Below are 26,578 nucleotides of genomic sequence, written 5' to 3'. Positions count from 1 at the left end.
CATTTGGTGAGGTAAGAAAAGAATCAAGTAAGAACAGCATCTAGGAGGGCAAATGAGAGGATTTCAGGAAAGAGGGTATGGTAGACTATATCAAATGTTATACTGATAAGGAAGGACTAGAAAGTTTAAGTTAGATAAGACATAAAAAGACCATTAAATCTGGCAATCGTAGACTAGTTAAAATACTGAATTTAGAATGTTTGCAGGGTTTGTGAAGAGAATGAGATATGACTTATTAGGAAATATGTAAGACACTAGAAATAGGAGATGGAAAATACTATCCTTACTCTAAAAGAATTTATAATTTGATAGGGAAGAAAGATAAACTAATAATTATAATTGTGATAAAAATTACTGTAGAAATATACACAGGATGCCATAGATGCAAATAGAAGGAGTACTTATAAAAGGAACAGAAAATGATTTCCTATTGAAATCCCAGAGTCTTGGAGGACCAGTTTAGAGAGGTGTAAATGGGTGGTTTCATATGGGGGAGAAGCATGCTAAAAGGCCCTGAGGCAAATGAGCATGAGTTCCAGGTACCTTACCTGGTTGGCTGTGACTAGATGCTAATTGTGTGGGGGAGGACTTAGGAATAGGGATGAAAGATGATGCTAAAGAGGTGAGAGCCACATCTTGAAGGAGCCCTCGTATGCCATGAGAGTTTGGGTGCTTTTGTTTTTGTTTTTTAAGGTTTTTTTTTATTTATTTGACACAGAGAGAGAGAGCACAAGCAAGGGGAGTGGCAGGCAGAGGGAGAGGGAGAAGCAGGCTCCTCGAGGAGCAGGGAGCCCGATGCGGGGCTCCATCCCAGGACCCCGGGATCATGACCTGAGCCGAAGGCAGTCGCTTAACCAACAGAGCCAGCCAGGCGCCCAGACAGTTTGGGTTTTGTCTTCAAGGTGATGGGGAGATACTGAAAGACAAGCCAATACATGATCCTATTTGCATTTTAAAAGGTCATTCTGGTGGCCCCTGGGTGGCTCAGTCCTTAAGCGTCTGCCTTCGGCTCAGGTCGTGATCCCAGGATCCCGGGATGGAGCCTCGCATCAGGCTCCCCGCTCGGCGGGAAGCCTGCTTCTCCCTCTCCCACAGCCCTGCTTGTGTTCCTCCTCTCGCTAACTCTCTCTCTCTCTCTCTGTCAAATAAATAAATAAAATCTTTAAAAAAAAAATAAAAGGTCATTCTGCCTTCGTTGAAAAAAATAGGTAAGGGGCGCCTGGGTGGCTCGGTCGGTTAAGCTACTGCCTTCGGCTCAGGTCGTGATCCTGGAGTCCCGGGATCCGGCTCCCTGCTCGGCGGGAAGTCTGCTTCTCCCTCTGACTCTACCCCCTCTTGTGCTCTCTCTCGCGCTTTCTCTCTCAAATAAATAAAATCTTAAAAAAAAAATAGGTAACATTGGGGCCATAACACTCCTTAAGTCTTATAAAAACTATTCCCAAAAAAGTGCTGATATACGTAAAATTTCAGATTTGTGGTCCTTTGCAGTCCAACTATGGATACCAAATTTAAAATCCCAAATATATACAGTGACTTGGTGGGAAGTCAGTCTGAAGTATCCTGGGTGAAAAATGATGACTGTTTGAATCTGAGAGCTGGCAATGAGATTGGAAAACAAGAAATATTGAGTGTGAATTGTACTTTGAAGAAGTTTCACTGCAACAGGAAGGCAAGAAATAATGGAGGGAGGCAACACAATTTTGTGGGGCAGATATGGGATAAACTTGATATGCTTGGGAGATAGGTAGAGGGAGAAGTTGAAGAGACAGGAGAGAAGGGATGATTAAGCAAGCAGCCAAGAAGGCAGAAAAGGATGGAATTCAAATTAAGTGTAGAGAATTTAGCCTGGCTAAGAGCTATGGATGGTATACCTTTAGGTAAGTTTTGGGGAATGGGGTGGGTTGTGAGAAGGAATTTGAGGCTTCCATTTTTTGTGTTTGGAGGTGGAAATGAGGTCCGCTGAGGAAAGGGTGGTAACACAGGCAGCATGAGGATAGAAATGAAGTTAGAAGAACCTTGGAGGCAAACCAGGGAGTGAAGTAACTGATATATATTCCATTTTCCAGAAAGGATGTAAGACATCTACAAAAATACATTAAATATGACAGGGTAGTATCAATTAATAGTTGAGCAAGAAATAACTAAGCTAACATCAAATCCAGAAATCGTAAGGAGAAAGACTGGTGTATAAATCTATGTAAATATAAAACTTTCTGTAGATAAACTCACTATACACAAATTTGAAAAACAACAGACAAAGTATGATTGGCTTTTTTAAAACGGTTCACATTCCATACAATTTTACCCATTCAAAGTGTACGGTGTTTTTCTATGTAGTCAGGTATATGCAACCATCACCACAGTTAATTTTAGAACATTTTCTTTTAATCTTGAAAAGAAACCTCATGCCCTTCAGTTATCATCCCCCTCCCTAACCCCCCCCCCCTTTATCCCTAGCTCTAATTTACTTTCTGTCTCTATGTATTTCCCTTGTTATGGACATTTCATATGAATGGAATCATGTGGCCATTTTTGGCGGACCATCCTTTGCCCATTTTTTAAATTGGGTTATTTGTCCTTTTTTCATTATTGAGTTATAAGAGTTCTTTATTCTAGACTCACATCCTTTATCAGATATATGATTTGCAAATGTTTTCTCTTATTATGTGGGTTGTCTTTTCAGTTAACTGATGTTGTCCCTTGAAGAACAAAAGTTTTTAATTTTGATGAAGTCTAATTTATCTGTTATATTTGTTGCTTTTTCTTTTGGTGTCACATCTAAGAATCCTTTGCCAAATTCAGGGTTGTAAAGGCTTACCCCTAAGTTTTCCAGTTTAAGCTCTTTTATATAGGTCTTTGATCCATGTGAGCTAATTTTTAGATATGATGTGAAATACGGGTACTGTGTCTTTTTCCTGTGGCTATCCAGTTGTCCCAGCACCATTTGTTGAAAAACCTGTTCTTTCCCCATCAAATGGGCTTGGCACCTTGTCAAAAACCAGTTGACCATAGGTATCTTAGTTTATTTTTGGACTTTTAATTTTATTCCCTTGATCTGTTATGTATAGCCTTAGGCCAGCACCACACCTTATTGATTGTCATTACTTTATAGTAAGTTTTGAAATTGAGACATACAAGTCCTCCTTTGTTCTTCCTTTTTCATGACTGTTTTGGCTATTCTGGGTCTCTTGCAACTCCATGTGAAGTTTAGTACCAGCTTGTCAGTTTTCACAGAGAAGTCAGCTGGGATTCTGATGGGGATGACACCGAATGTGTAGGTCGGTTGGGGGGGTACTGCCACCTTAGCAATGTTAAGTGTTCCAATCTATGAACAGGGAATGTTTTTCCAACTATTTAGACCTTTAATTCTTTCAGCAGTATTTTGTAGTTTTGTAGTTTTCAGAGTATAACTTGTGTACTATTTGCTTAATTTATTCCTAAATATTTTCTTTTGGATGCTAATGCAAATGGAATTTATTTCTTAACTTCATTTATAATTTCATAATTTTAAGTGTATAAAAATACAGTTGATTTTTGTATCCAGCACTGTTTGTAGTTTTGTGTCCAGAACTCATTTATTCTAATAAGTGATAGGGTTTTTTTGGTGAATTCTTTTGGATTTTCTACATACAACATTATGTCATCAATGAGTAAAAATAATCATATTTCTTCTTTTCCAACCTGGAAATTCTTTTATCTTAATTAATTCTTAATCTTCCCTAATTGCCCTCACTAGAACCTCCAGTTCACTGTTGAATAAAATCCTCGAGACTGGAAATCCTTATCTAGTTCCTGATCTTAGGGCAAAAACATCCAGTCTTTCACCTTTACTATGCTGTTAGCTGTGGGGTTTTGTAGATGCCCTTTATCAGACTGAGAAGTTCCCTTCTAGTCCTAGTTTTTTGAGTGATTTTTATCTTGAGAGGATGTTGGAGTTTGTCAAATGCTTCTCTCCCCGCCAACCCCAAGTTTGGTCTTTTTAAAATTTTATTGATAAAATTAATTTATTACATTAATTTTTAGGTGTTAGAATAACAATTTTGCCTTCCTGGTATAAATCTTATCTGGTCATGGTGTATAACTTTTTGGATTCAGTTTGCTCATATTTTATTGAGGATTTTTTTCCATCTACATTCACAAGAGATTGGTCTGTAGTATTCTTCCAGTGTCTTTGGTATTGATTATCAGGGTAATACTGGTCTCATGAGTTGGATGGTGTTCCGTACTCTTCCGGTTTTTTGGAAGAGTTAGTGAAGAATTGGTATTAGTTCTTTAAATGTTTGGTAGGATTCAGGGGTAAAGCCGTCTGTACCTGGGCTTTTCTTTGTGGATAGTTTTTTGATTACTAATTTAGTCTCTTCCCTTGTTAAAGATCTACTTCTTAAGTCAGTTTCAATAGTTTGTGTCTTTTATTTTTATTTTTTAAAGATTTTATTTATTTATTTGACAGAGAGGGAGACAGCGAGAGCAGGAACACAAGCAGGGGGAGAGGGAGAGGGAGAAGCAGGCTTCCTGCTCCTGCTGAGCAGGGAGCCCGATGCAGGACTCGATCCCAGGACCCTGGGATCATGACCTGAGTCGAAGGCAGACGCTTAACGACTGAGCCACCCAGGCGCCCCAGTAGTTTGTGTCTTTTAGAAATTTGCTCATTTCATCTAAATGAATTTGGCGGGATACAATTATTCATAGTATTCTTTTATAATCCTTTTTATTTTTGTAAGATAAGTAGTAATGCCCTCTCTTTTATTTCTGTTTCTAGAAATTTGAGTCTTTCTTTTTATTTTGATCTGTCTGCCTAGAGATTTGTCCATTTTGTTGATCTTTCCAAAGGACCAGCTTTTGTTTTCATTGATTTTTCTCCACTGTTTCTTTATTCTGTTTCATTAATTTCTACTTTAACCTTTATTATTTCTGTCCTTTTGCTTGCATTAGGTTTAGTTTGCCCTTCTTTATCCATTGTCTTAAGATGCAAAATTATTTATTTGAAATCTTTTTCTTAATATAGTTATTTATAGTTATAAATTTCCCCTCAAGCCCTACTTTAGTTGCATTCTACAAGTTTTGATGTTTTGTGTCTTCATTATCACTAATCTCAAATTATTTTGTAATTTCCCTTTGCTTTCTTCTTTGACCCATTGATTATTTAGGAGTGCATTGTTTAATTTCCACATACTTGTTACTTTCCCAATTTTTTTCTTGTTGTTGATTTCCAATTTCATTCGACTGTGGTTGAGAACATATTTTCTATCTATATCATTTTAGATATATTAAATGTATATCCTTTTAAATATATTAAATTTTCTTCTATGCCCTAGAATATAGTCTCTCAAGGAGAATGCTTCATGTGGATTTGAAAAGAATGTATATTCTTTCGGGTGTAGTGTCTATAGATGGCTGTTTGATCTAGTTGGTTTATGGGGTTGTTCAAGTCTTGTATTTGATTGTTGATCTTCTAGTTATTCTACCATCGTTGAAGATGAGGTATTGAAGCTATCATTGTTGAATTGTCTGTTTTTCCCTTCATTTCTGTCAGTTTTTGCTTCCTGTATTTTATTTTGTAATTAGATACACATATTTTTGTTATTCTGCGGTGGGTTGAGCCTTTCATCATTATAAAATTCCCCCCTTATCTCTGGTCACTCTTTTTTGTTTCAAAGTCTATTTTGTCTGATACTAATACAGCAAGTCTAGCTTTCTTGTGGTTTGCTGTTTGCATGATATCTTTTTCTGCCTTTTTACTTTCAAGCTATTTGTATCTTTGAAGCTGAAGTATGTCTCCTGTAGATGGCACAGTTGACCCTTGAACAATGTGGGTTTGAGCTGCATGGGTCCACTTAATACATGAATTTTTTACAGTGCTGTGAATATATTTTCTTTTCCTTATGATTTTCTTTTTTTTTTTTTTAAGATTTTATTTATTCATTTGAGACACAGAGATACGGAGAGAGAGAGCATGAGCAGGGAGAGAGGCAGAGGGAGAAAGGAGAAGCAGGCTCCCACTGAGCAGGGAGCCCGAAGTGGGGCTCCATCCCAGGACCCTGGTGGGATCATGACCTGAGCCGAAGGCAGATGCTTAACCATCTGAGCCACCCAGGTGCCCCTTCCTTATGATTTTCTTAATAACATTTTCTTTTCTCTAGCTTACATTATAGTAAGAATGCAGTATATAATACATGTAACCTACATAATATGTGCTAATCTACTATTTATGTTATAGTTAAGGCTTCTGGTCGACAGAAGGCTATTAGTAATTAAGTTTTGCAGGAATCAAAAGTTAAACATGGATTTTTGACCTCATGGATGAGGGGTCATGACGACCTCCTAACCCCACATTGTTCAAGGGTCAATGATACATAGTTGGATTATGTTTCTTTTTTTAAAATCCAAGTTAACAATCTATTTTTTGATTGTGTGATTTACTCCACTCAACATTTAATGTTAACTGTTGATATAGTTTGATTTATGCCTGCTATTTTACTTTTTGTTTTATATGTGACCTTAGTTTCTCTGTTTGTCCTTTATTTTCTTTTGCATTGAGTGAATGTTTTCTAATTTATGGCATTTTAATTTCTTTATGGATTTTTTTTTTTCTCATTTAAACTGATCTTATTGGTGCTCTTTGTCTTTTTGGGTAGATTCAAATTACCATGTAGACTCCCTTGTTTTAGCCTGAGTATTTCCTTTAGTATGTGAGACACGTCTACAAACAGCAAATTTTCTCAGTTTTTGTTTATCTGATAATGTCTTTAGTTCACCTTCATATTTGAAAGATAGTTTTGCTTTATATAGGATTCTTTATTGATAGTCTTTTTCTTTGAGCACGTTGAATATGACATCCCACTGCTTTCTGGTTTCTGTTGTTTCTGCTGATAGGTCAGCCATTAATCTTGTTGAGATTACCTTGTAAGTAGCAAATCATTTTTCTCTTGCTCCATTTTTTTTATCCTGTGTTTGACCATTTTTATTATGATATGTCTGTGGATCTCTTTGAACTTATCTTCCTTGTAGTTCACTGGGCTTTCTGGATCTGTAGGCTGTTGTTTTTCAGTAAATTTGAGAAGTTTTCAGGCATTATTTCTTCAAATATTTTTACTGTTCCTTGCTGTCCTCTCATACTCCCATTACATGGATGTTGTAGAAGAAATTTGGCAGATAAAACAAAATTTTAATAGTGCATGTATTTAAACTGAGCACTATAAGTATAGGAATTTATATCTTAAGAAAGTAATTACACAAGTATATTTGGGTGTACGTGCAAGAAAATATGTTACAACACTTTTTTATAGTAAAAAGGTTAGAAAAAAACTGGAAGGAAATTAAATACGTTATGATACTTTTATACAGTGAAATATTATTAACGATAATAGTTTTAAGTCTTTTTCCATAATTCAGATGGAGTTTATTTGGTATATCGTATAAGGTTATTTTGGTGTACATTTTCTTTCCACACCTGTACAGGATTTTTCTAGGGCAGCAATTCTCGTTTTTGTGGTGTCACAACTTCTGTACACTCTTTAAAATTACTGAGGACACCAAAGAGCTTTTGTTGATGTGGATTATGTTTATTAAAAATTATTAATTTGTTAAATTTTTTTTAGCAGTCAGACCCATTATATTTGCATAAACAACATATTTTTTAAAACAAAGATTTGTAAAAACAAACCAGTGAGAAGTCTGGAGTTTTTATAAGTTTCGTAGATTTCTAATAATCTAGCTTAACAAAAGAGAGCAGGATTCTTACATCTGCTTCTTGCAGTATACAAAGATGAAGTCTATAGGGAATAAAGTGTATGAGTATATAAAGAAAATTTGCCCTGACAGATTTTAGTTCAAAGTGCATGAGCCCTTTAATGGTCTTTTCAGACAATTATGGATATTCTTCCTTGATAATACACCAGAACTTGACAAGTCATAATTTCTTAAAGTTTGGCTGCGGTTTGGAATCTGAAATGAATCAATGAACTTGTCATTCTCTGTTACATTAAAATCCACTGTCTTTTAAATTTTTGAGTAGCTCTGTTTTACTTATCCATGATTTTGTGACATTATGTATTTGTCATTTAGAAAATATTAGTGTACTGAGTTATGCAGATCTTTCAAAGGTTGATACATACTGTTAAACGCTATCAAAAAAATCACAGTCGTTTATATAATCACCAATCTCACATGAAAAGCTTTTAAGTGTTGAGATGTCATGCTCACAGTGATGGGTACAATTTTCAAATTCTAATTTTCATTTGAAAGCACAAATTTTTATCACTGGCAGCAATACTTCATTGTAGAGTAAATGCCTGCAAAATACCCGAGTCCAAATAATGATAGTTTGTCTGTTAATGGTTCCCTCAAGTAAAGATATTGTTCTCTGAAAATGAACAGCTAATTCAGTTCACAAATCCACTGATCACACGGTTACTTTTCCTCAAGACCTTATTACACTATGTGCCCTTATTCAGAAAGAATCTTCCTCTAGCAGTTTTTAATCTTTAACTTGTTGGATTTTATCTATTTACATTTCATATCTAATTTTTTTGAAGTTAATGTGTTTTGTCTCTGGCTTCTTTTAAGAGTAGAGAAGAGAAGATATAACCCAGTGTATAAATGGAAGGTTTGGTCTTAGTTAATGCAGCTTATACATTGTAACAAAAAGAGAAGAAAAAGTTTAGGGTATGTTGGTAGATTGAACAATGTAAATGTGGGGGATATAATATTATAAGTTGCAAAGGCATAAGCTGAAAGTGAGGTGGGGTTGGGGAGGGAGTATTGGAAGAGTAAAGAGAAAAAGGAGAGGAAGTGACAAGGGAAATGTAACAGCATTGCTGGGCCAAAGTGAAGACCTACCTGAAATTTGTAGTCAGGAGTTTAAGGTGAAACTAGTCAGTACAGGGGGTGTGTGTGTGTGTGCGTGCGCGTGCACGCACGCATACATACACATGCATGCCCACCCTTTAGTCAACCTCACCCACAGGTCTGGAGCTCATTTCCACCCGTACCCACTGCTAATAATTAATCCTGACCTGCCAAGCAAGAAATGGGCTAGATCAAAGGATGAAGTAGGCAATAGAAACCGCTAGGATGTACAGATCCTAGGATGACTTATTGTTTTTGAGTCTGTACCAATGGTTTGCTTCTGCTAAATATTGATTTTGTGGGGAACATGTCATATGTATGGTGACTGCTATAGGCTATGGCAAGGGAGAGGTAATTAGGGGGAAGAAAGAGTAGAAATAGCTAGAATCCAGTAGAGTGTAAGCTTCTGTGTAGGTTCTATGGCGGCCTCTCAAATCCTTTCTCCCCTTAACATCCCTCCCTTTTTGTTCTGGGTGGCAAGAAAGGGTCTTGTCTACTGACAGCCCTGGGTGGTCCCTGCCATGTGATTCAGAGCTCAGAAGAAGGCCTGCTTTCCCAGATGCATTTCTCTGATGCTGAGTCTGTCCTGGCCCTAGCTTTGATTCACCTAATTATTTTCTCTGGTAATGTACATTTTTTTAGACTGAGACCCACAACGCAATAAAATATTAGTATTTAAAGAGTTTAGGCTTTACAGTTAGGCTTCCTGGTTTCAAACTCTGGCTCTTGAGACTTAATCTCTCCAAATCTTACTTCACAGTATCTATCTCATAAGGTTGTGAAAATTATTCGACCTAATTCATATAAAACATTAGAACAGTACATAGACATAGCAAATGCTCCATGAATATTAGGTATCATTATTTGTATTTTTTGAGGCAACACTAGAACTATCACTTACTGTCTATCAAAGAATATTAGCAGTTCTACTGTCAGCTCTTGTAGAGGTGGTGTAGTGTAAATTCTCACAGCATAGTGCTAGACCAGACTGATTGGATATAAATCCTGATACTGCCACTGACTACTTTGAGGCCTTGACCAGTTTCACTGGTGTGTGCTGCCAGTCTCTTCATTTATACCTCATTTGTGCGTACCTGCCTTATATAGTTGCTCTAAGGGTTATGAGTCAATGCGTAGAACTCTTACAAACATCTAAATGCTTAGAATAGTGCCTGGAACGTAACAGGCATTCCATAAATTTCTTGCTGCTGTTATTAACTCTAAGAAACATTGACTCATCCATTTTAGTACCGAGAGGGCCTTAGAATGTAGCACAACTTCTTTTATAGATGAGAATGTGAAGCTCTGAAATTTCACAGCTAGATACTGGAAAATGTTTGTCCTGTATTTCCTGACTCCTAATTTAATGTTCTGTTTGCCATGCTTCCTCCACAAAATATCTCTATAAAGGGGTGTATTAGTAGCATTAACCAGCAAAACAATTACCGTCACTTATGTAACCACATTTAAGGAGCTTTTCTATGCAAATACTATAATTACTAGACGTAAATAACATCTAAATAATTATATTTCTGCCCTTTGGGGCCTTAGGAGAATCCACTGAATATTACACATTACTTGTATGCAGGAGTATAAATCCATAATGATCCTTCTAAGGATTTTATAACATACTCCTTTTAATAGATTTGAAATAATGCTCTCCATTGGTAGAAAGATAATACTATGGGGCATCTGGGTGGCTCAGTTAAGCCACCGACCCTTGATTTCTGCTGAGGTTATGACCTCAGGATCCTGAGATCAAGCCGCCACCACCACCACCACCCCCTCAGTCTCTGTGCTCATTGGGGAGCCTGCATGTCCCTCTTCTCCCCCCCCCCACTATCATGTGTGTGCGCCCGCGTGCGCTCGCTCTCTCTCAAGTAAATACAATTTAAAAATTAAAAAAAAAAGACAATACCGTGCCTATGATCTACCAGTAGTGAACTCTATAAATTTTGTTTTTCCAGTAAAACTGATGAATTTGTAGAATGATATCCAGGGTTAAAGGCACAGTCTTAAGCCAGGCTAGCTTTAGTATAAACTCAGTCTAAGGATTCCTGTTCCCTTTAAGGGGATGTAACTTTTTGGATAGGCTATTTTTCAAAAGATATTTTAAACCAAATTAGGGCATGTAAACAAATAATTAAGCCAGTTCTTGATAACTCAAGATTGTCATTATTATTACTGTTTATATAGTTGCTAAAAATAAAAGGATACCCACATTAGTTCCTAAGCCTATTTGTTCCCACATCAAATACTTTTTAACAGTTTTATTGAGATGCAATGTGCATATGATAACATTTACCCATTTTAAGTGTGCAATTCAGTGAATATTAGTAAATTTATACAGTTGTGCAACTATTACCATAATCCACTGATAGAACATTTCATCACCACAAATGTTACAAGTTTTTATGCGGTCAGTCCCCACTTCTGCCCCCAAGCCTAGGCAGCCACTTAACCTGCTTTCCATCTGTATAAATTTATATTTCTGGACATCTCGTATAAATGGAATCATATAGTATATAATCTTGCAGTTCATCCATATTATGGCTTGCCTGAATATTTCATTCCTTTTTATTGCTAAATAGTATTCCATGATATGAAATGAATGTTCCACATTTTGTGTGTATGCGTGTGTGCTGGCTTCTAGGTGCTCAGCTGTGTTCTAGACTTAGAATGTTCCAAGATGTATCTATTATTGGGGACTCACAGATAACAAAGTTGAGAAACCCTAGTAGGGTAAGGGATAATAGTCTACATGAGTTTTGGCTCCTGCAGAACCTTTACAAAGTGGGAGAAGAGACAATTTCTTAATAGCAAAGATGCTAAGCAGTCAAAACAGTCCACTAATCAGATGTTTGACCCAAATAAATGAATTGTTTCAATAATATTTGTCATTGTTTTTTGCCTAATTTGCTAAGAAACTGAGAACCTGAGTAGTTCAGCACCCCGAATATCAACAAATGTTCACTACAGAGAATAGTTTACATCACTCTTTCTACATTCAAGGTACCCTTGGCATTTACAGATTAAAATTACAGATTTAAAATTTTAAATTTTAGCTGTTTGTGAGTTATGCATAGTAGTTTGTGATTAGGCCCAGGTGTTTATTTGAGTCGCACTGCTGGTGTGTGGGACCAGCTTCCTTAGCCTAGCAGCTAGATTTCAGGGCTACTGTATTCTTTTCTTGTTTTACCACATAGGAACTAATTATAGATCTGGAGGCATCACACACAGTTTTCAATACCTTGTCATATTTTAGGTGCCCTATGCCTCAAGTCTTCTTGCTGATGTCAGTGACCTAGTGTGCTATATTCCTATCTTTAGTCCTTCTATTTTGCTTGCTTTTTATTTTTATTTTTTTTAAGATTTCGTTTATTTGAGAGAGAGATAGCAAGAGAGCACAAGGGGGTGAGAGGGGGTGGGAAGAGGGAGAAGCAGGCTCTCTGCTGAGCAGGGAGCTCAGGAGAGAGAGCCCAACACAGGGCTCCATCCCAGGACCCTGGGATCGTGACCTGAGCCAAAGGCAGACACTTAGCTGACTGAGCCACCCAGGTGCCCCTTACGCTTGCTTTTTAAAAACATTACTTTGCTAACTCATTTTGGTTCTTCTTCATTGTAAACCCCTAAATATCTACCTTATTATAAGGCAATATCTTTACATTTTCTTCCTTTTTAACTGGAAGAATTATCCTATGTTGTCCGGTACATTTTGTGAAAATGTTCATTGAACTACCTTTCTGCTATTTATAATTCTAATTCAGCTCTTAATTCTTTGCCATGATAGAGGAGGGCAGTGACATAAATCATAATCTTTGAAAACATGATTTGGCTTAAGAATGAATTAACAGAATTTTTCTCTTTTTGAACATCATCTTTACCATTGTAATTATGCTTTGTTTAGACTAAAACTAGTTTATTGTGAAAATAATTTGCATTGTTTAAAAACACACGAAATGATAGGAAAGGAAGTATGGATGTTAGGCTAAGGAATAATCACAATGGGGTTAAGAGGAAACACAGTTTAATATACCAAGCTAGTTTCTACATGTATTAGTTTATTTTATGCCTGAAATGTTGTGATTGTTTGAATATATGAGAAAAGGGGATTGGACAAAAATTATTGAAAAGATGAAGGACTGTCATTTCTTATTTCAGCCTTTAATAACCTCTTTAAATGAACTCTTAGTATCGTCTAGAGAGGCCACTTAACAATCTTAATGTTTTATGAAATCAAAAATTTTTTTCCCACAAGGATTTAAAATAGCTATTACATTTGGAGTCTGAGCCCTGTGAAAGATGACTGTATGTCTTTCCAAGATTTTTAAAAGTTGGCACTGTCTTACATGATTCCTGGGCACAGTTTGTTTATTGGATTCTTTTTTTCCATGGGTATTCAAAATAAATAGGTACTTGTTATTGAATTGGGAAAAAATAGCATAACTATAAAACCGATTACAGCTTGTACTGGAAAGAATCTTGCCATCTGATTGGAAATATTTTTCCAGTTTGTTGACCTATTTGAAATTCCTAAGAGCTATTTTTCTTTCCAGCTTTCAAACATCAAATTCATTCTGAGGTCAGTTTGTGATTCTAGGGACTAAAGAAATGAATAACTTTGGTTTTGTGTTCTCCTTAAAACTTGTCTTAAGGACATATTTATTGAATATTTATTTTAAATGCCACTATGATTACTACTTTGTAATGACTATTTGTACTGGATTAAAAATAATCTTAATGAGAAATCATAATTGATGCTTCTCAATCCTGCCCCCACTGTTGCTCTTATTAACCATGTAGTATATGATAGCACTTACCTAGAGTAGTGTTTTTAAAAAGCGTGATCCATGGATACATATGGTGTGAAGGTCCTGTTTCTCCTATAATCTTTTAGCATTGTTCATAATACTGTATCTTTGTATTGTTCAGACGTATGAATTCTAATGCATTTCAGATGTCATGTTGGTTTAACCAAAATACCTTATTCCAGTGTTTTATCAAAACTCATACTGTTTTCTTCATTGTTACTTTTTCTGCAATGGCAAGAAAAACCTTAAGTTATCTTGCTCCACTAAGGAGGCCCTCGGGAGAAAAAAGCGTGAGCTTTAAAAGTAATAAAAGGCTGACTGTGTTTTAATCTTTCACAAATAATTATTTAGGAAATGTTTGCTTAGGGGCGCCTGGGTCGCTCAGTCGTTAAGCGTCTGCCTTCGGCTCAGGTCATGATCCCAAGGTCCTGGGATCGAGCCCCACATCGGGCTCCCTGCTCGGCGGGAAGCCTGCTTCTCCCTCTCCCACTCCCCCTGCTTGTGTTCCCTCTCGCTGTGTCTCTCTCTGTCAAATAAATAAAATCTTAAAAAAAAAAAAAAGGAAATGTTTGCTTAAATATCTTAAGATATTTCTGCATCTATTTCTAATTACTATTAATGGAACCGTATTTCAGTATGCCAGGAACCTTGGTGGAAACTGAGCTGGCATGGGGAGGGAAAGGGGAAAATCTGCCAGTTTTGTCACCGAACCCTCTTTCTAATGTGCTTCTCCTAACTTTGTTGCTATTGCTTCAGCCCTTCACTGTCTATTGTAAGCAGTACGGGAGCTGCCTCCTGACGGGTCTTCCCAACCAGTCCCTCTGCCTTCCAGTTCATCCTTCTTGTTACTTAGAATCCTATAGCTGATTGCTGCCACCATACCTATTCCAGATCAGTTCCATAAGAGTTGTTCTGTAAGGCCTTTTATCTAGCCCTTTCTTATTTCTTTTGATACCCAAACATAAGGAACTACTTGCAGTTTCCTGAATATAATTCATTTCACTCCCCCTTAACTTGTACTGTTCCCTTTGCTCAGAAAGCCTTCCTGGCTCTCATCTGCTTTGCTAATTGCTATTTCTCTTTGACTTACCTTTAGTGTTGCTCAGATGTGAATTCTTCTGGGAAGTCTTCTGACACCCTCTCTCTCCTTGTAGCCATCTTCCCTTGTCTTTATCAGAATGTAAGCAAACTTCTGCTTTATACTTAGCTTAGAGAACTACCTTGTGTTTGATTTAAGCTTGTAAATTCTTGTAGGTGTAATAGCTGTCTGTGGTATTTCTGGAACTTAGAGTGAACAAGACCCTGAGGATCAAGGGTGAGAAATGGAGTGAATATACAAATGGAGAATGACCTTACGATTCAGAAAGCTGAAAAATAACTTTAACAATCGACCCACAGTGGCCAGGACTTGATCAATAACTGCCAGGTCCCCTAATTTTTATCCTTGCTTCCAACTTTGAACCAATCAGAGCAAGCCAAATACGTACCCCCCCCCCACGACCAGCCACATAAGATGTCCCACTCCTGCTCAGCTCACCTTCAGCTTGCCACGCCAACAGCCTCCAATCAGGGCACACTTGAAACCTTCCCTTTTTTCCACTATGAAGTTTTCCCATTCTTTAGCCTGCCCTTGAGTCTGCCTGAACACAAGTGATGGTGGCTGACTCCCTCACCTCTAGCAAGCTGAAATAACAGCTTTGCTTCTCTCATTTATTTCTGTGCAAGGGGAAAACCTACTTATTTTATATTTATTTACATCCGAAGAGATTAATGGTAAGTATAGTTTATAAACCGTATTTCTTGTGCTAGCTATATTTTGTGATTTTTTCTGCATGTTTTATAAACATAGAGGTTTATATTTTAAAAAGGTGAAGACAGGTTTTTGTTGAAAGGATTCTCTTGAATGGAAAGATAAACAGAAGAAAAATCTGTCACTTAATAGTAACAAACAAAATCCTAGTCAAATTTTAATCTTACTTGAGATTTTTGTCTCATATAGTTTTTAAAATTCTTTATTTGGTTAATTAAACCGTAACTTTAAAAAAAATCAATACATGGAGGAGATTTAAACATTAAATGCATTTGGGTTTTATTTATTATGTTGAGCATCCTTTTATTCTTGTTTTTAAAATATTAGGTGTGCACGTTTAATTTCATTAAGTAATTTTTGCATCATTTACTGCTTTTTATTTAACCTATTAGTATAACATACTATATAAATAGATTTCTTACTGTTGAACCATGTATATGTTCCTAAAATAACCATGCTTGGTTTGGTGAATTATTTTTAATATGTCCACTCATTTTATAAAGGCCCTTTCACTTTTGTGAAGATTCTAAAAATGACCAAAACCTATACCCTGATTTTTTTTTTGCATACCCTCATTTATATTTATACAATTGAATGACTAATAAGGCTACTTTAAATAATTTTGAACCTATGAAAAAGATAGCTTTTTATCTGTCTAGTGCCTTATTTTACTAAAGTTACTCTCAGTTTATTTATTGCTTGAATTTTCTCTTAACAGATATTCCCTTCGGAGAGGTAGCTCCTTCACATTTTTAACACCTGGCCCCCATTGGGACTTCACTTTGGTGAGTAGCTACCTGGGTATATTTAACGTCAAGACATTGACAGAATTAATTCCTAGGTTGTCTTTCAGTCTGGTGTACAACTCAGTTGTCCTACTTCTCTGAATATCTTGAGGTACAGGGTTTCTGTCACCCTCTTTGGCAGCCTCATTTAATTATTTTCTGCTAACAAGCTAAAAACAACTTTTATTTCAATTAAGTATAAAACATATTTTAAAAAGTGTCAGATCTATTTATTTTTAACCTTATGCAATCCTTTCTCTTATTTCTACCAGTTTTAAAATTAAGAGAATATATTATGAAACATGAAGTTGTTTTTATGTACGTACTCTTAACTTTTTCCTTGGTTGAAAAATATAAAAGTGATTGCAGATGATATATTTGTTGAATGAATTATTTTGTTATTAATCATCCTAGAATCCTAGTCTCATTATTTTTAGAATGAGACTTTATAGAGGCATCTAACTGTGCAAAATGACACCAGCCAATTGATTCTTTTTGTAATTAAAAACTCATTACCTTATAATACTCATATAAATAATGTATGTACAAATAGAACATGATTCTTATGTTTTCTTATTTGGAGGAAATAGCGAAAATCATCCTGTTTCTAGTTTGCCAAGCTTTACCTGATTGTGTGCTGATGGGTTCAACAATACCTATTTAATTCGCACTCTGTTCTTTTGTATTTAATTTATATTTCTATTGGGGACTTCTGTTTGAGATTTCTGTACTCTTATACCAGTTACTTATATTAATTGGTCAGTAAAGCATTCATAGCAAGAGTCTCCTGATTTTAATACAATTCTTTATTCTCCTTGAGACTTTTTTCATCTTGGTTTTTTTCCCTTAGTAGTTGACAAGCCTAAACTCAAACAGAAAAACTTTAGTAAAGAAGGGTCTCCAAACTTGATTTTACGACCTATCAGCAAAAATATTTTGAACACGTATGCCTGATATATTTATTTAGGATTTTTATGTATGTACCACAATTATTAACTAATAATGCACAGCACAGTACTCAACCTAGGGTGAAATTCATGATGGTGGATATAAGTCTATATTTCAAATAGCCATGACATTTTCACAGTGTGCAGTCAATTTCTGGGAACTGATTAGATCACCTTTGTCTAACCTGATACTGTGGGTGATGGTGAGCTCATCATCTGTGTATTAAATATTAGTAAAGCTTATTTTTAAGGATTAATAAATACATAAAACCAGAAGTTCTTACATTTTCTTCCTGCACTCCAGGGAAGATATCTTGCATGTTCTCTGGGATGGGCACATCCCACTTGGGAAAAACACTTTTGTAGAGTTCTCTCATTACAAAAGAAATAGCTCAGTTCATGTATTAAAACATTTGGAATGTGATTAAGGAGTACTAAGAGGGAGATTTATAAACTTTCACATACATAGTTTAAGAAAAGAAGAAAACAAAAGCAAGCATCTAACTCAAGTAATTAGAGAAAGAAAAGTAGAACGAACCAAAGAAAATAGAAGGAAAAATGAGAATGGATAAAAATAAAATCAGCACCCGGTCATGATAAAATTCTTGGCAAACCGGGGAATAGAACTTTCTTAGCCTGAGACCTGCCACAAACAACATGTTTTGTAATGATAATATGTTAGAAACATTCCCTTAAAATTTTGAAAAACAGCCTGCTGTCAACATGTCTATCCAGCATTGTACTGGTGCTTCTAGCCAACACAGTAAGACAGGAAAACAAGTGGTATTCAAATTCAAAAGGAAGAGACAGTAGGATTTCATTACTTAGGGACAATATGACTATCTACATAGAATATCCCAGAGAATATTAATAGCAGCTATTAGAATTAATAAGAGTTCAAGCAAGATTACTGGCTATAAAATTTATAAAAAGGAGTCAGTAAAATGTGTATATATACTGGCAATAAACAAATGTAATTTGTAAAGATGCTTTTATTGAAATAAAAATTTTTAAAACTATGAATAAATCTATGAAAAGATCTGTGAGATTTTTATGGGAAAAATTGGAAAGCATTAATAAAGAATATAGACACCAAAGTAAATGGAAAGATAGTCATGTAAGGAAAGGCTCAGTAACATAGAAATGTTAGTACTCCCCCTATTAATTTATAAATTCAGTGCAGTTCTGATAGAAGTCCCATCAGAATGTAAGAGATCTCCTTCTACAATTCAGGAAGAAAAGTAGCAAGCCCAGAGCAGCAAAGGTATGTACAAGTCAGGGAACGTATGACTTAGCTGGATTAGCTGTTAAGGCTTACTCCACAGGTACAGTAATTATGGAACCACAATGTGGATGAAGGTCTAGGTAGATAGGCCAACGCCATAAGATCAAGAACCCAGAAACTGACATGTGTATGAGAACTTACTGCATTGTAGACATTAGAAGGAATGGTGCCTGCAACAATGGTATTAGCGGTGGGGACACTTAGATATGCCATCTCATACCATATACAAACAAATAAATTCTGGATGGATTGAATATGTAAATCACAAAAGCAAAACTTTAAAATATTTGAAAATATAGTAGAATGTTTTAAAATCTGTTAAATGTGTTTATACATATGCAAATACATGTACATGATTTTATATAAATGCGTAAGTACAATCATGAATGAACTTTTCCCTTCAGTACACTTCTTTTTGTTTGGCAGTTTCCTCCTCCTTTCCTCTCTTCCCCCCTGTCAATCCTTCCATCCGCAACCTCCACTCTAACCCATGTCAGCAATACCATACCTATCCTTCTGTGTTTTGCTCATATAATTATTTACACACAGCCTCACAAATAAGATACACATATGCAGGATCTTTGCTTTGTTTTTCAAAATTAGGATCATATTATTCATATTTTTCTAGATCTTCTAGATATGACCTTAGGGTCAATAAAGATTTTTTGTCAACTCATTTTCAGTTTTTTTCCAGTCCTGATTTATATTGTTCTTTCAGGTCTTCTATCATTTTCTTAATGTCTTTTAGCTGACTTTGGAATAGTATGTCATAGTTTTGCTCTTCTTCTTTGAGTATTTTGTTCTCAAGTGCTTTCATTCCCTGTAGGGATGTTATTCTTCCCCTTTTCCCATTTTTCTTAGAGTTATTTTGTGTAAGACTGACTTGGAGAATTTTCTGTTCATTTTAATATGAATTTAGTTTTTCTGAACTTTACAAAGAGGTTTGGTTCAGATAACTTTTCTAACTTCACAGAGAGAAGCTCCCTCTCTACTTTTTATGGTACCTTGCTTCTGTGATTTCCAGGCTCCGTCTGTTTTCCCCACTTCCATCTGGACTCTATCTTTCCTTTTCTCTGTTGTCCCTGTCCTCCATTTTGATGCCACTACCACCAGTTTCTCCTTGGGGTGGAGTCAGGTCCTGGAAAGGAACCCTGGCTGGTCAGTTTTGAGAGTTCACAAGAGCTAGACTGTGTCACAGGTAATCTGAAAAGTTATTTTGAGGTGTGAGTGGGTGATGTGTTACTTAAGGATTCTTCTTCAATAGTGATGAAGGACAGAAATGAGATTGTACACAGTTTTGCCGCTATAGGCACCAGCAGGGCTGAGTGAGGTTGATGAGTGATAACTAGGAGTGTGTTGTCTCCCAGCAGATAAATCCTGCTTCAGGCAACAAGTCTTAATTCCTTTGGGCCATGAGAAAAGGGTATTTTTTTTCTAGTGAAGACCCTCCCCCCTCCATAGGATAAATAATGTGTTCGTTTAAAAAAAAAAAAAATTGTTGCCTTTATGTTTAAAACATATTTTACTTTTTCTCATAACAAGTAGTCAGTCCTTGACTTACATAAGAGTTCTGAAAAAACTTAATATAAGGTTTTTGAATAGGGTGGAACTTCGCAGCATGAGATGATTCAGACTGGGGGGACTATTTAAACAGTATGCTGGAGATAATTTATGAGCATCCCTCAAAAATAATTTTTTTTCAAAAATAATTTTCTTATGAGTACAGCTTCACTTTTTTAAAGTGATTTTTCTAGTTTTATGAGGTCTTTGTTTAGTGAAGTAACATGCATTCCTTCTATATAAGAATGAAATCTTTCTTTTTCATATAGAAAAGAAAGCGGAGAGCAAAAGACGATGATGTCGTAAGCCTTAACAGCCTTGATCTAAAGGTAAGCCTTCCTGCTCTGTCAAAGCATTTAAAAATATGCAGATAGCGTTTTATTTTTGTGCTATAAGGATAATGAATGCTAATTTTTAAAAAAATTATAAGTGCAAAACTGAATAATATGGGCTCTTACAGGTATCTTCTTTTTTCTGTTGTACTTTTTAAGACTGAGGTAAAAGCCTCCCTAAGAACAATGTTAGGCTTTAGCTAGTGATCTCACACTCAAATGCCGGAAGAGGCCAGGCGTACGGTGTGTGCAAGGAGGAAGGAAGGGAGGGACTGTGGTGGAAAAGAGAAATGTGCCCTCCTGCAGGAGGCAGCTGCTACTGTGCTCTAGCCCACGGCTCCTTGTAGGACTGTCAAAATCGGGATTTTTACGTGAAATCTCCCAGTCTTTATATGTTGGACCATGCAAACCAAACAGCTTGTCTGCAGGTCCGAAGTGGCCGTGCATTTCCAATGTGTAACCTGTGACTAACTAAAATCCAGTGCACACTTAAAAAATAATTATGTATCCTTTATGTAAAACTGTAGTTAAGTCCCAAAACCTGGTATTTATGGAATTACTTAGTCCATTTTTATCGGTTGGCAAACTTTACAGAACCATCTTGGTTTTAACGAACCTTTTTAAAGATTGTTACATAAAAGTTACACATTTTTTAAGCGAGATTTTAAAAATGTTTGACATCATGTGTAACGATGGCAAATTTTTATAGGTCTGCCCATCAGCGTTTTACCAAATCCAGCAAGCCAGATTTGGGGGGTGGGGTTGGCATGTGTACATACATAATATGTTTATGGAAGAACTCTGTGTTTTTAAGTGTTAGGCTTTTTGCAAAACAGTTTTAGTTACATTTAAAAATCCTATATTCAAAGAAAGAAAAAAGGGTGAAATGGCAACCATGAGTATTTTTAGGTATGCTTCAAATCAGATCACGCACAGAAATAGTGTTTATAGTTTGCCACAATAAAATCCATGGTCAAATCTACTTAAGTATAACCCTCCTTTTGTTTATCCCAACTTCGGCGGTTCCCATCATGCAATCAGATTCTTCTCCTTTTATCTATCTACTTGGTTCCTCTCCCCTGGATTATTTTGAAGAAAATCCTTTACTTTGTATCACGTTATCTGTATCATCAGATTGAGTGTTCACACTTCCCTTGATTTGTCTTACACCTTTTTTGTTTTGGTTTTGTTCATTTTGTCTGTTTGAATTGGAATTCCTATAAGGTCCGTATATTGTGATTCTCTCTTCAGTGTCTTTTAATCTGTAGGTTCCCTCTCTAGCTTTTTTTTTTTTTTTTTAGAATTTTTTGCTCTTGCATTACAAGTTCTTCCAGGCCCACTTGTACATTTTGTTGTTGTTTCTGCTCCATACCTGGAAACAGTCATTTCTAAAAACCCTGGTTTCCTTAGGAACCGGTAGAGGCTTAAACCTGAACATTATGAACACTCCTTGCTGCTATATTGATTCTTGTTTCTGTGCCTTTTTAATGGACAAAGCTAGGAAACATACCACTTTTTCAGATAAAGTAAACTTTGAGTTTATACTGAAATTTCAGATTTGAGGCTACAGTGTTTTTTATTCAATTGCGTTAATCTTACTATCTAGATCTCTCAGCCACACCAAAAATTTAGGTCTTGGGGACACTGACATAATTTCTCATTTGATTTACTCACAGTTCAAAGACAACAGCAAATTGCTACTGCATTCCTATAAGTGAAACAATTACTAAAAACATTGTATGTTTTATTTTTCAGATTTTTTTGTTTTTTACATATAAATTATATGTACAACTTACTGTGTTTTTAGATTATTGTACTAGTACTTTTTTTTTTTAAGAGAGAGTGTGAGCAGGGAGAGGCAGAGGGAGAGGGAGCGAGAGAATCCTCAAGCAGACTCCCCACTGAGTGTGGAGCCCAATGTGGGGCTCAATCCCAGGACGCTGAGATCACGACCTGAGCCAAAACCAAGAGTTGGATGCTTAACTAACTGCACCACCCAGGTGCCCCTGAACTAGTACTTTTCTACGTGTAATTATGACAACAACTCACTTGTTCCTTTTTATTTTCAATTTTTAAGAACTGCTTTTTAAACTTATTTTTTCTTATAATCACGTAACAAAATTGTATGGAATTTCAAAGTAGTTCCACAGGATTCTTGTTTCTATTCCTAGATCTTCTACCCTACTTCTTTCTTCCGTACAAAATCCCTTTATTCCTTTTTTAAATTTTACAGTTTATTCTTTCACTTTTTAAAAATAGAAGCAGTTGCATGTATATTTGTGTATCCCACTCTCTTGGCTAAACAGTAGCATGCTGTCTTTCATTATATGCTCTATTTTATTCTTTCCTTATTTGTTTTACTTGTGTGTTTTTGCTTTGGTATGTCTTTCCATATTTAGGAAGGTTCATGTTTTTGTTCTCTTGGTATTTTTACCTTCAGTTTCCTCTTTTTTTAGCCAGTAAATTGGTGCATTCCTATGAGCATTATTATAATCAACTAACACCTCTTCTCCCTCCTCTCCTTCTCCCCTGTTAACAAACTGAAGTAATATCTCTTTATTCTAAATTAATACATTTAAAGTATTTAGTACTTACTTTGTTTTTCATGTACAGTCACCATTTTCCATGTTTTGAACATAGGTTTACTGTATCTACAAGATCAGAGCGTCTAGCCATTGCAGATTGTGCTATGTATCCTGGTAACCATCTTTAGGCTTTAGTTCTACAGGTAAATGTCTTTTGAATGCTGAGCACCAGTTCTAGGTTTTTGGTTTCCTGAAACTCATTTTCTAGCAAGGGGGTCAGCAAACTGTAGCCCAGAAACCATATCTGACCTGCTCGTTGACTTACATATATTGTTAATGGCTGCTTTTAAAAACACTACAGTGTCAGAGATTGAGTAGCAGTGACAGGGACCATGTGACGTACAGAAACTGAAATATTTACTATTTGGCCTTTTACAGAGAGTTTGCTGACCCCTGCTGTAGACTTGAGTAAATTCAGATGACTTGTTCTCATAGTTTTTGTCATTTTTTTTCTATTCCATTGTTTTCTGTCCCCTCCCTGATTTTTACTTAGATTTTTTTAATCTTTTATATTTATCACTTTCTCTCAAAATATTTTCTATCTCTTTATATCTTCTTAAAATTATTTTACTATTTTTTTTTTTTAGTAGGCTCCATGCCCAGTGTGGAGCCCAATGCGGGGCTTGAACTCACGACCCTGAGATCAAGACCTGAGCTGAGATCAAGAGTCAGATGAACCACCCGGGCTTGTCTAAACTTGTCTTCCCTTTTGTCTTTTTTTTTTCCTCTTAATGCAGTAGACGGATTTTTTTTTATTCTGAAATAATTTTTCTTCTATTTTTAATTCTTTTTTTAGTTCTATCACCTCATTGCAAATCTTCCTTTCTCTACCCATCTAATTTCTGAGTTTTAAGTTCTTTCATAGCTTCTATAATTTTATTAATTTATTTTATGCTATAGAGACATTATTCTACTTCACATTTTCTGTATTCTTAAAATAGTTTTAAAGGGGATTCATTATTCTCTTCTTTGCTCATTTTTGTCTTTTTTTTCTAGATATAAAAGGCAATTTTATATAAGCTCATTTTTTAAGTCCAGTAAATTTTCCTGTCTTAGACGTGAGAGGAGTGAGTGAGCCCTGGTAGCCTGTCTTCACCTTCATAGCTCCAGAGCTCCCTCTTCTGTTGTCTTCACAAAGTGGTTTTTAACAATACAGCCTCACGCTTTCTGAGATCTTTTTGGCTCCCTCGTTTTTATCTGCATTTTTTCTTGTGTTAGCTTCAAGAGTTTAAATGGCCCAGACTGCTAACCTCCTTGCATGGAAGGGCCCTTGCTCTCCGCTCAAGAATTTGATCATGGGGTCCTTCCCGGGTTAGACTACTGTCCTCAGACTAGCATGCTAGTGAGGGGCTCCCTGTTCTCAAGGCCATCAGAGGAGCCCAGTTGGGGCCATGTGTGGGTCTCATAGTGGTCCTTTTCGTAACTATCTGACAAATAAAATGTTTTGGGGGGAAACACTGTCTCTTCATTTTGTTGTAGATTGAGTGGTCTGTTTTATTGTGTTGCTCTAGCTGCCTTTTTTTTTTTTTTTAACTTTAAAGAGTGAAAACCTGTCAAAGATTTAATTAACATATTAATGAGTGAGCCAGCAGAAACACTGAAGGATTCTAATTACTGGAAGAAAGAATGGTGAAGGGGCGCCTGGGTGGCTCAGTCAGTTAGGCATCTGACTTCAGTTGGCATGAGTCACCATCTCAGGATCCTGGGATTGAGCCCCCTGTGGGGCTCTGTGCCCAGTGGGGAGTCTGCTTGTCCCTCTCCCTCTGCCCCTTCACCCGCTCATGCTCTCTGTCTCTCAACTAAACAAATAAAATATTTAAAAAAAAAATGCTGGAATAAGATTGCTAAATTAGATGCAAAACAGATTAATATCCTCATCTACATATCTACCTACAAAATGTATTTTCACTGCTCTCAGTTTTCTACAGTTAACATCTGCCCTTACAGAGTCGCAAAACCTGATTAGTAACAAATGGTGAATCAGATAAGATGCACGGCCCTAGAAGATAAGATCATCCACTGACAGGACATGCAGGCACCCTTTATATCTGATTTCAAGTTTTGGATATTTTCTTTCATTGCTAATCCTTTCCTTAATTTTACCACCTTTCTAATTCTGATTTATGCTCTCTTATAGCTAGTCCTGGGATATTATAGTTTTTTTGTGAGCACGTTTTTCTACCATGCCTTTATTTTTTTGTAGGGATATTATTTTTTCCCTTATACCTTTTTTCCTTATGAAAAGTTAATAAGGGATTTGGCTGTGATTCTTTTCTGTTGGTCATTACTACATGAAAATGGCTTTAGAAAGGAGGAGTGAGTCAGGAGAGCTTTTCTAGCTTCGTGACCCTAAACTTCCTCTTCTGTTGTCTTTAACAAATGATAAATGTAGATATACTTTGAGTTCTCCAGGACCTGTTTTCCTCCTCAACCTTTATCGGAACCTTCTCTTTTCCTGTGTGTCACCTCTATTCCACTTGACTTGAATCTGTTCCCAGATTCAAGATTGCACCACAGTGTCGGGCTTTGTCCTGGAAGGGAGCTTTCAAAGTCCTAAGCTCATGTGTTCCAGCCATGAACCCCTTTACTGCCACCCTTGAGTAGATAAAACCCTTCCCAGTTTCAGTTGCTGTGCTCACAATGACCTGTCTAACTCTGCAGCTGTAGCAAGTAGCTGTCGATAGGTTTGGGGTTCTTCTCTACTCAGATCTGGCAAATGTTTTGTTTTTCTCTGCTTTCTCTTCTGATGCTATATGTCTTATAGTTAGTTGTTGGTAGTTTATCCACATTAACTTGTATTTTTGGGTTCTTGGGGATATGTACCTTGTTACATGGTGCTATACATATTGACCTTGGGGTTTTGATTTTGCTGTCCTTGTTCTGTGTGTTTTTATGGAAGAATTTGGAAAAATTGTAAAACTATGTCGTTGCCATCACCTTAGTCCCAGAATTATGACTCCTGTATTTTATTCCCAGTGTGAAAGCAAATTTAGCTTTCTTCTGAACCCAGTATAATTTTAGCAGATTTTATTGACATTGAATTGACTGGAATTATTTAAATTGCTATAATTTTTAGGATAAATTGTATCTTATGCACTGATACTAATACTCATCAACTAGCCAAAAGATAAGCTTTTTATTTTCCTTCAGAATTTATCAAGTTTGGGGCAATGGTTATACATTCGCATATACTGTTGCTATGTTCTTCAAACTGTGGAGTTATATTCAAGAAAGAAATCCTTCTAAAAGTTTGATTACATTAGCCAGGCCTACCTATATGCCATGATAGAGTCTCCATTTCTTCCAAACCTGAGGAATCATGTACAACTATGTACAACCATGATAAGAATGAATTTGAAATTATAATTTATTGAATATCATCTTTATATACTCAAAACTTTGCTAGGGTCTGGTCTAAATTATTTATTTATTTATTTTTTGATTGCGCAAACATTTTATGGAGCACCCACAATGTTCCAGGTCCCATACTTAACCTTAGAGATAAGACTATATCCAAGCAGGAAACGAGAACCTCTGACAAAATCATGCCTGCGTAGATTACAGAAGTATGATAGTGTTAGAGGAATGGGAGGGAGAAATAGAAGATTTGGGGAGG

The 26,578-nt window shown here is 36.2% G+C and overlaps 1 protein-coding gene across 1 annotated transcript in view; it reads left to right on the top strand.

Annotated features, from left to right (window-relative positions):
* NET1 (neuroepithelial cell transforming 1) overlaps positions 1 to 26,578 on the top strand; it is a 60,850-nt gene that overhangs the window by 2,990 nt on the left and 31,282 nt on the right. The window contains exons 2-3 of the mRNA XM_028114667.2: positions 16,187 to 16,253; positions 20,315 to 20,374. Coding sequence (XP_027970468.1) covers positions 16,187 to 16,253; positions 20,315 to 20,374 — 127 coding nt within the window. The remainder of the gene's footprint in view (positions 1 to 16,186; positions 16,254 to 20,314; positions 20,375 to 26,578) is intronic.

The sequence above is a fragment of the Eumetopias jubatus genome, unplaced genomic scaffold, assembly GCF_037043125.1.
Source record: "Eumetopias jubatus isolate StellerSeaLion01/CBP00866 unplaced genomic scaffold, mEumJub1_p1.0 scaffold_8, whole genome shotgun sequence".
Taxonomy (NCBI): domain Eukaryota; kingdom Metazoa; phylum Chordata; class Mammalia; order Carnivora; family Otariidae; genus Eumetopias; species Eumetopias jubatus.
Note: the sequence above shows the minus strand (reverse complement) of the source record. Positions and strands in the feature narration are given on the sequence as shown.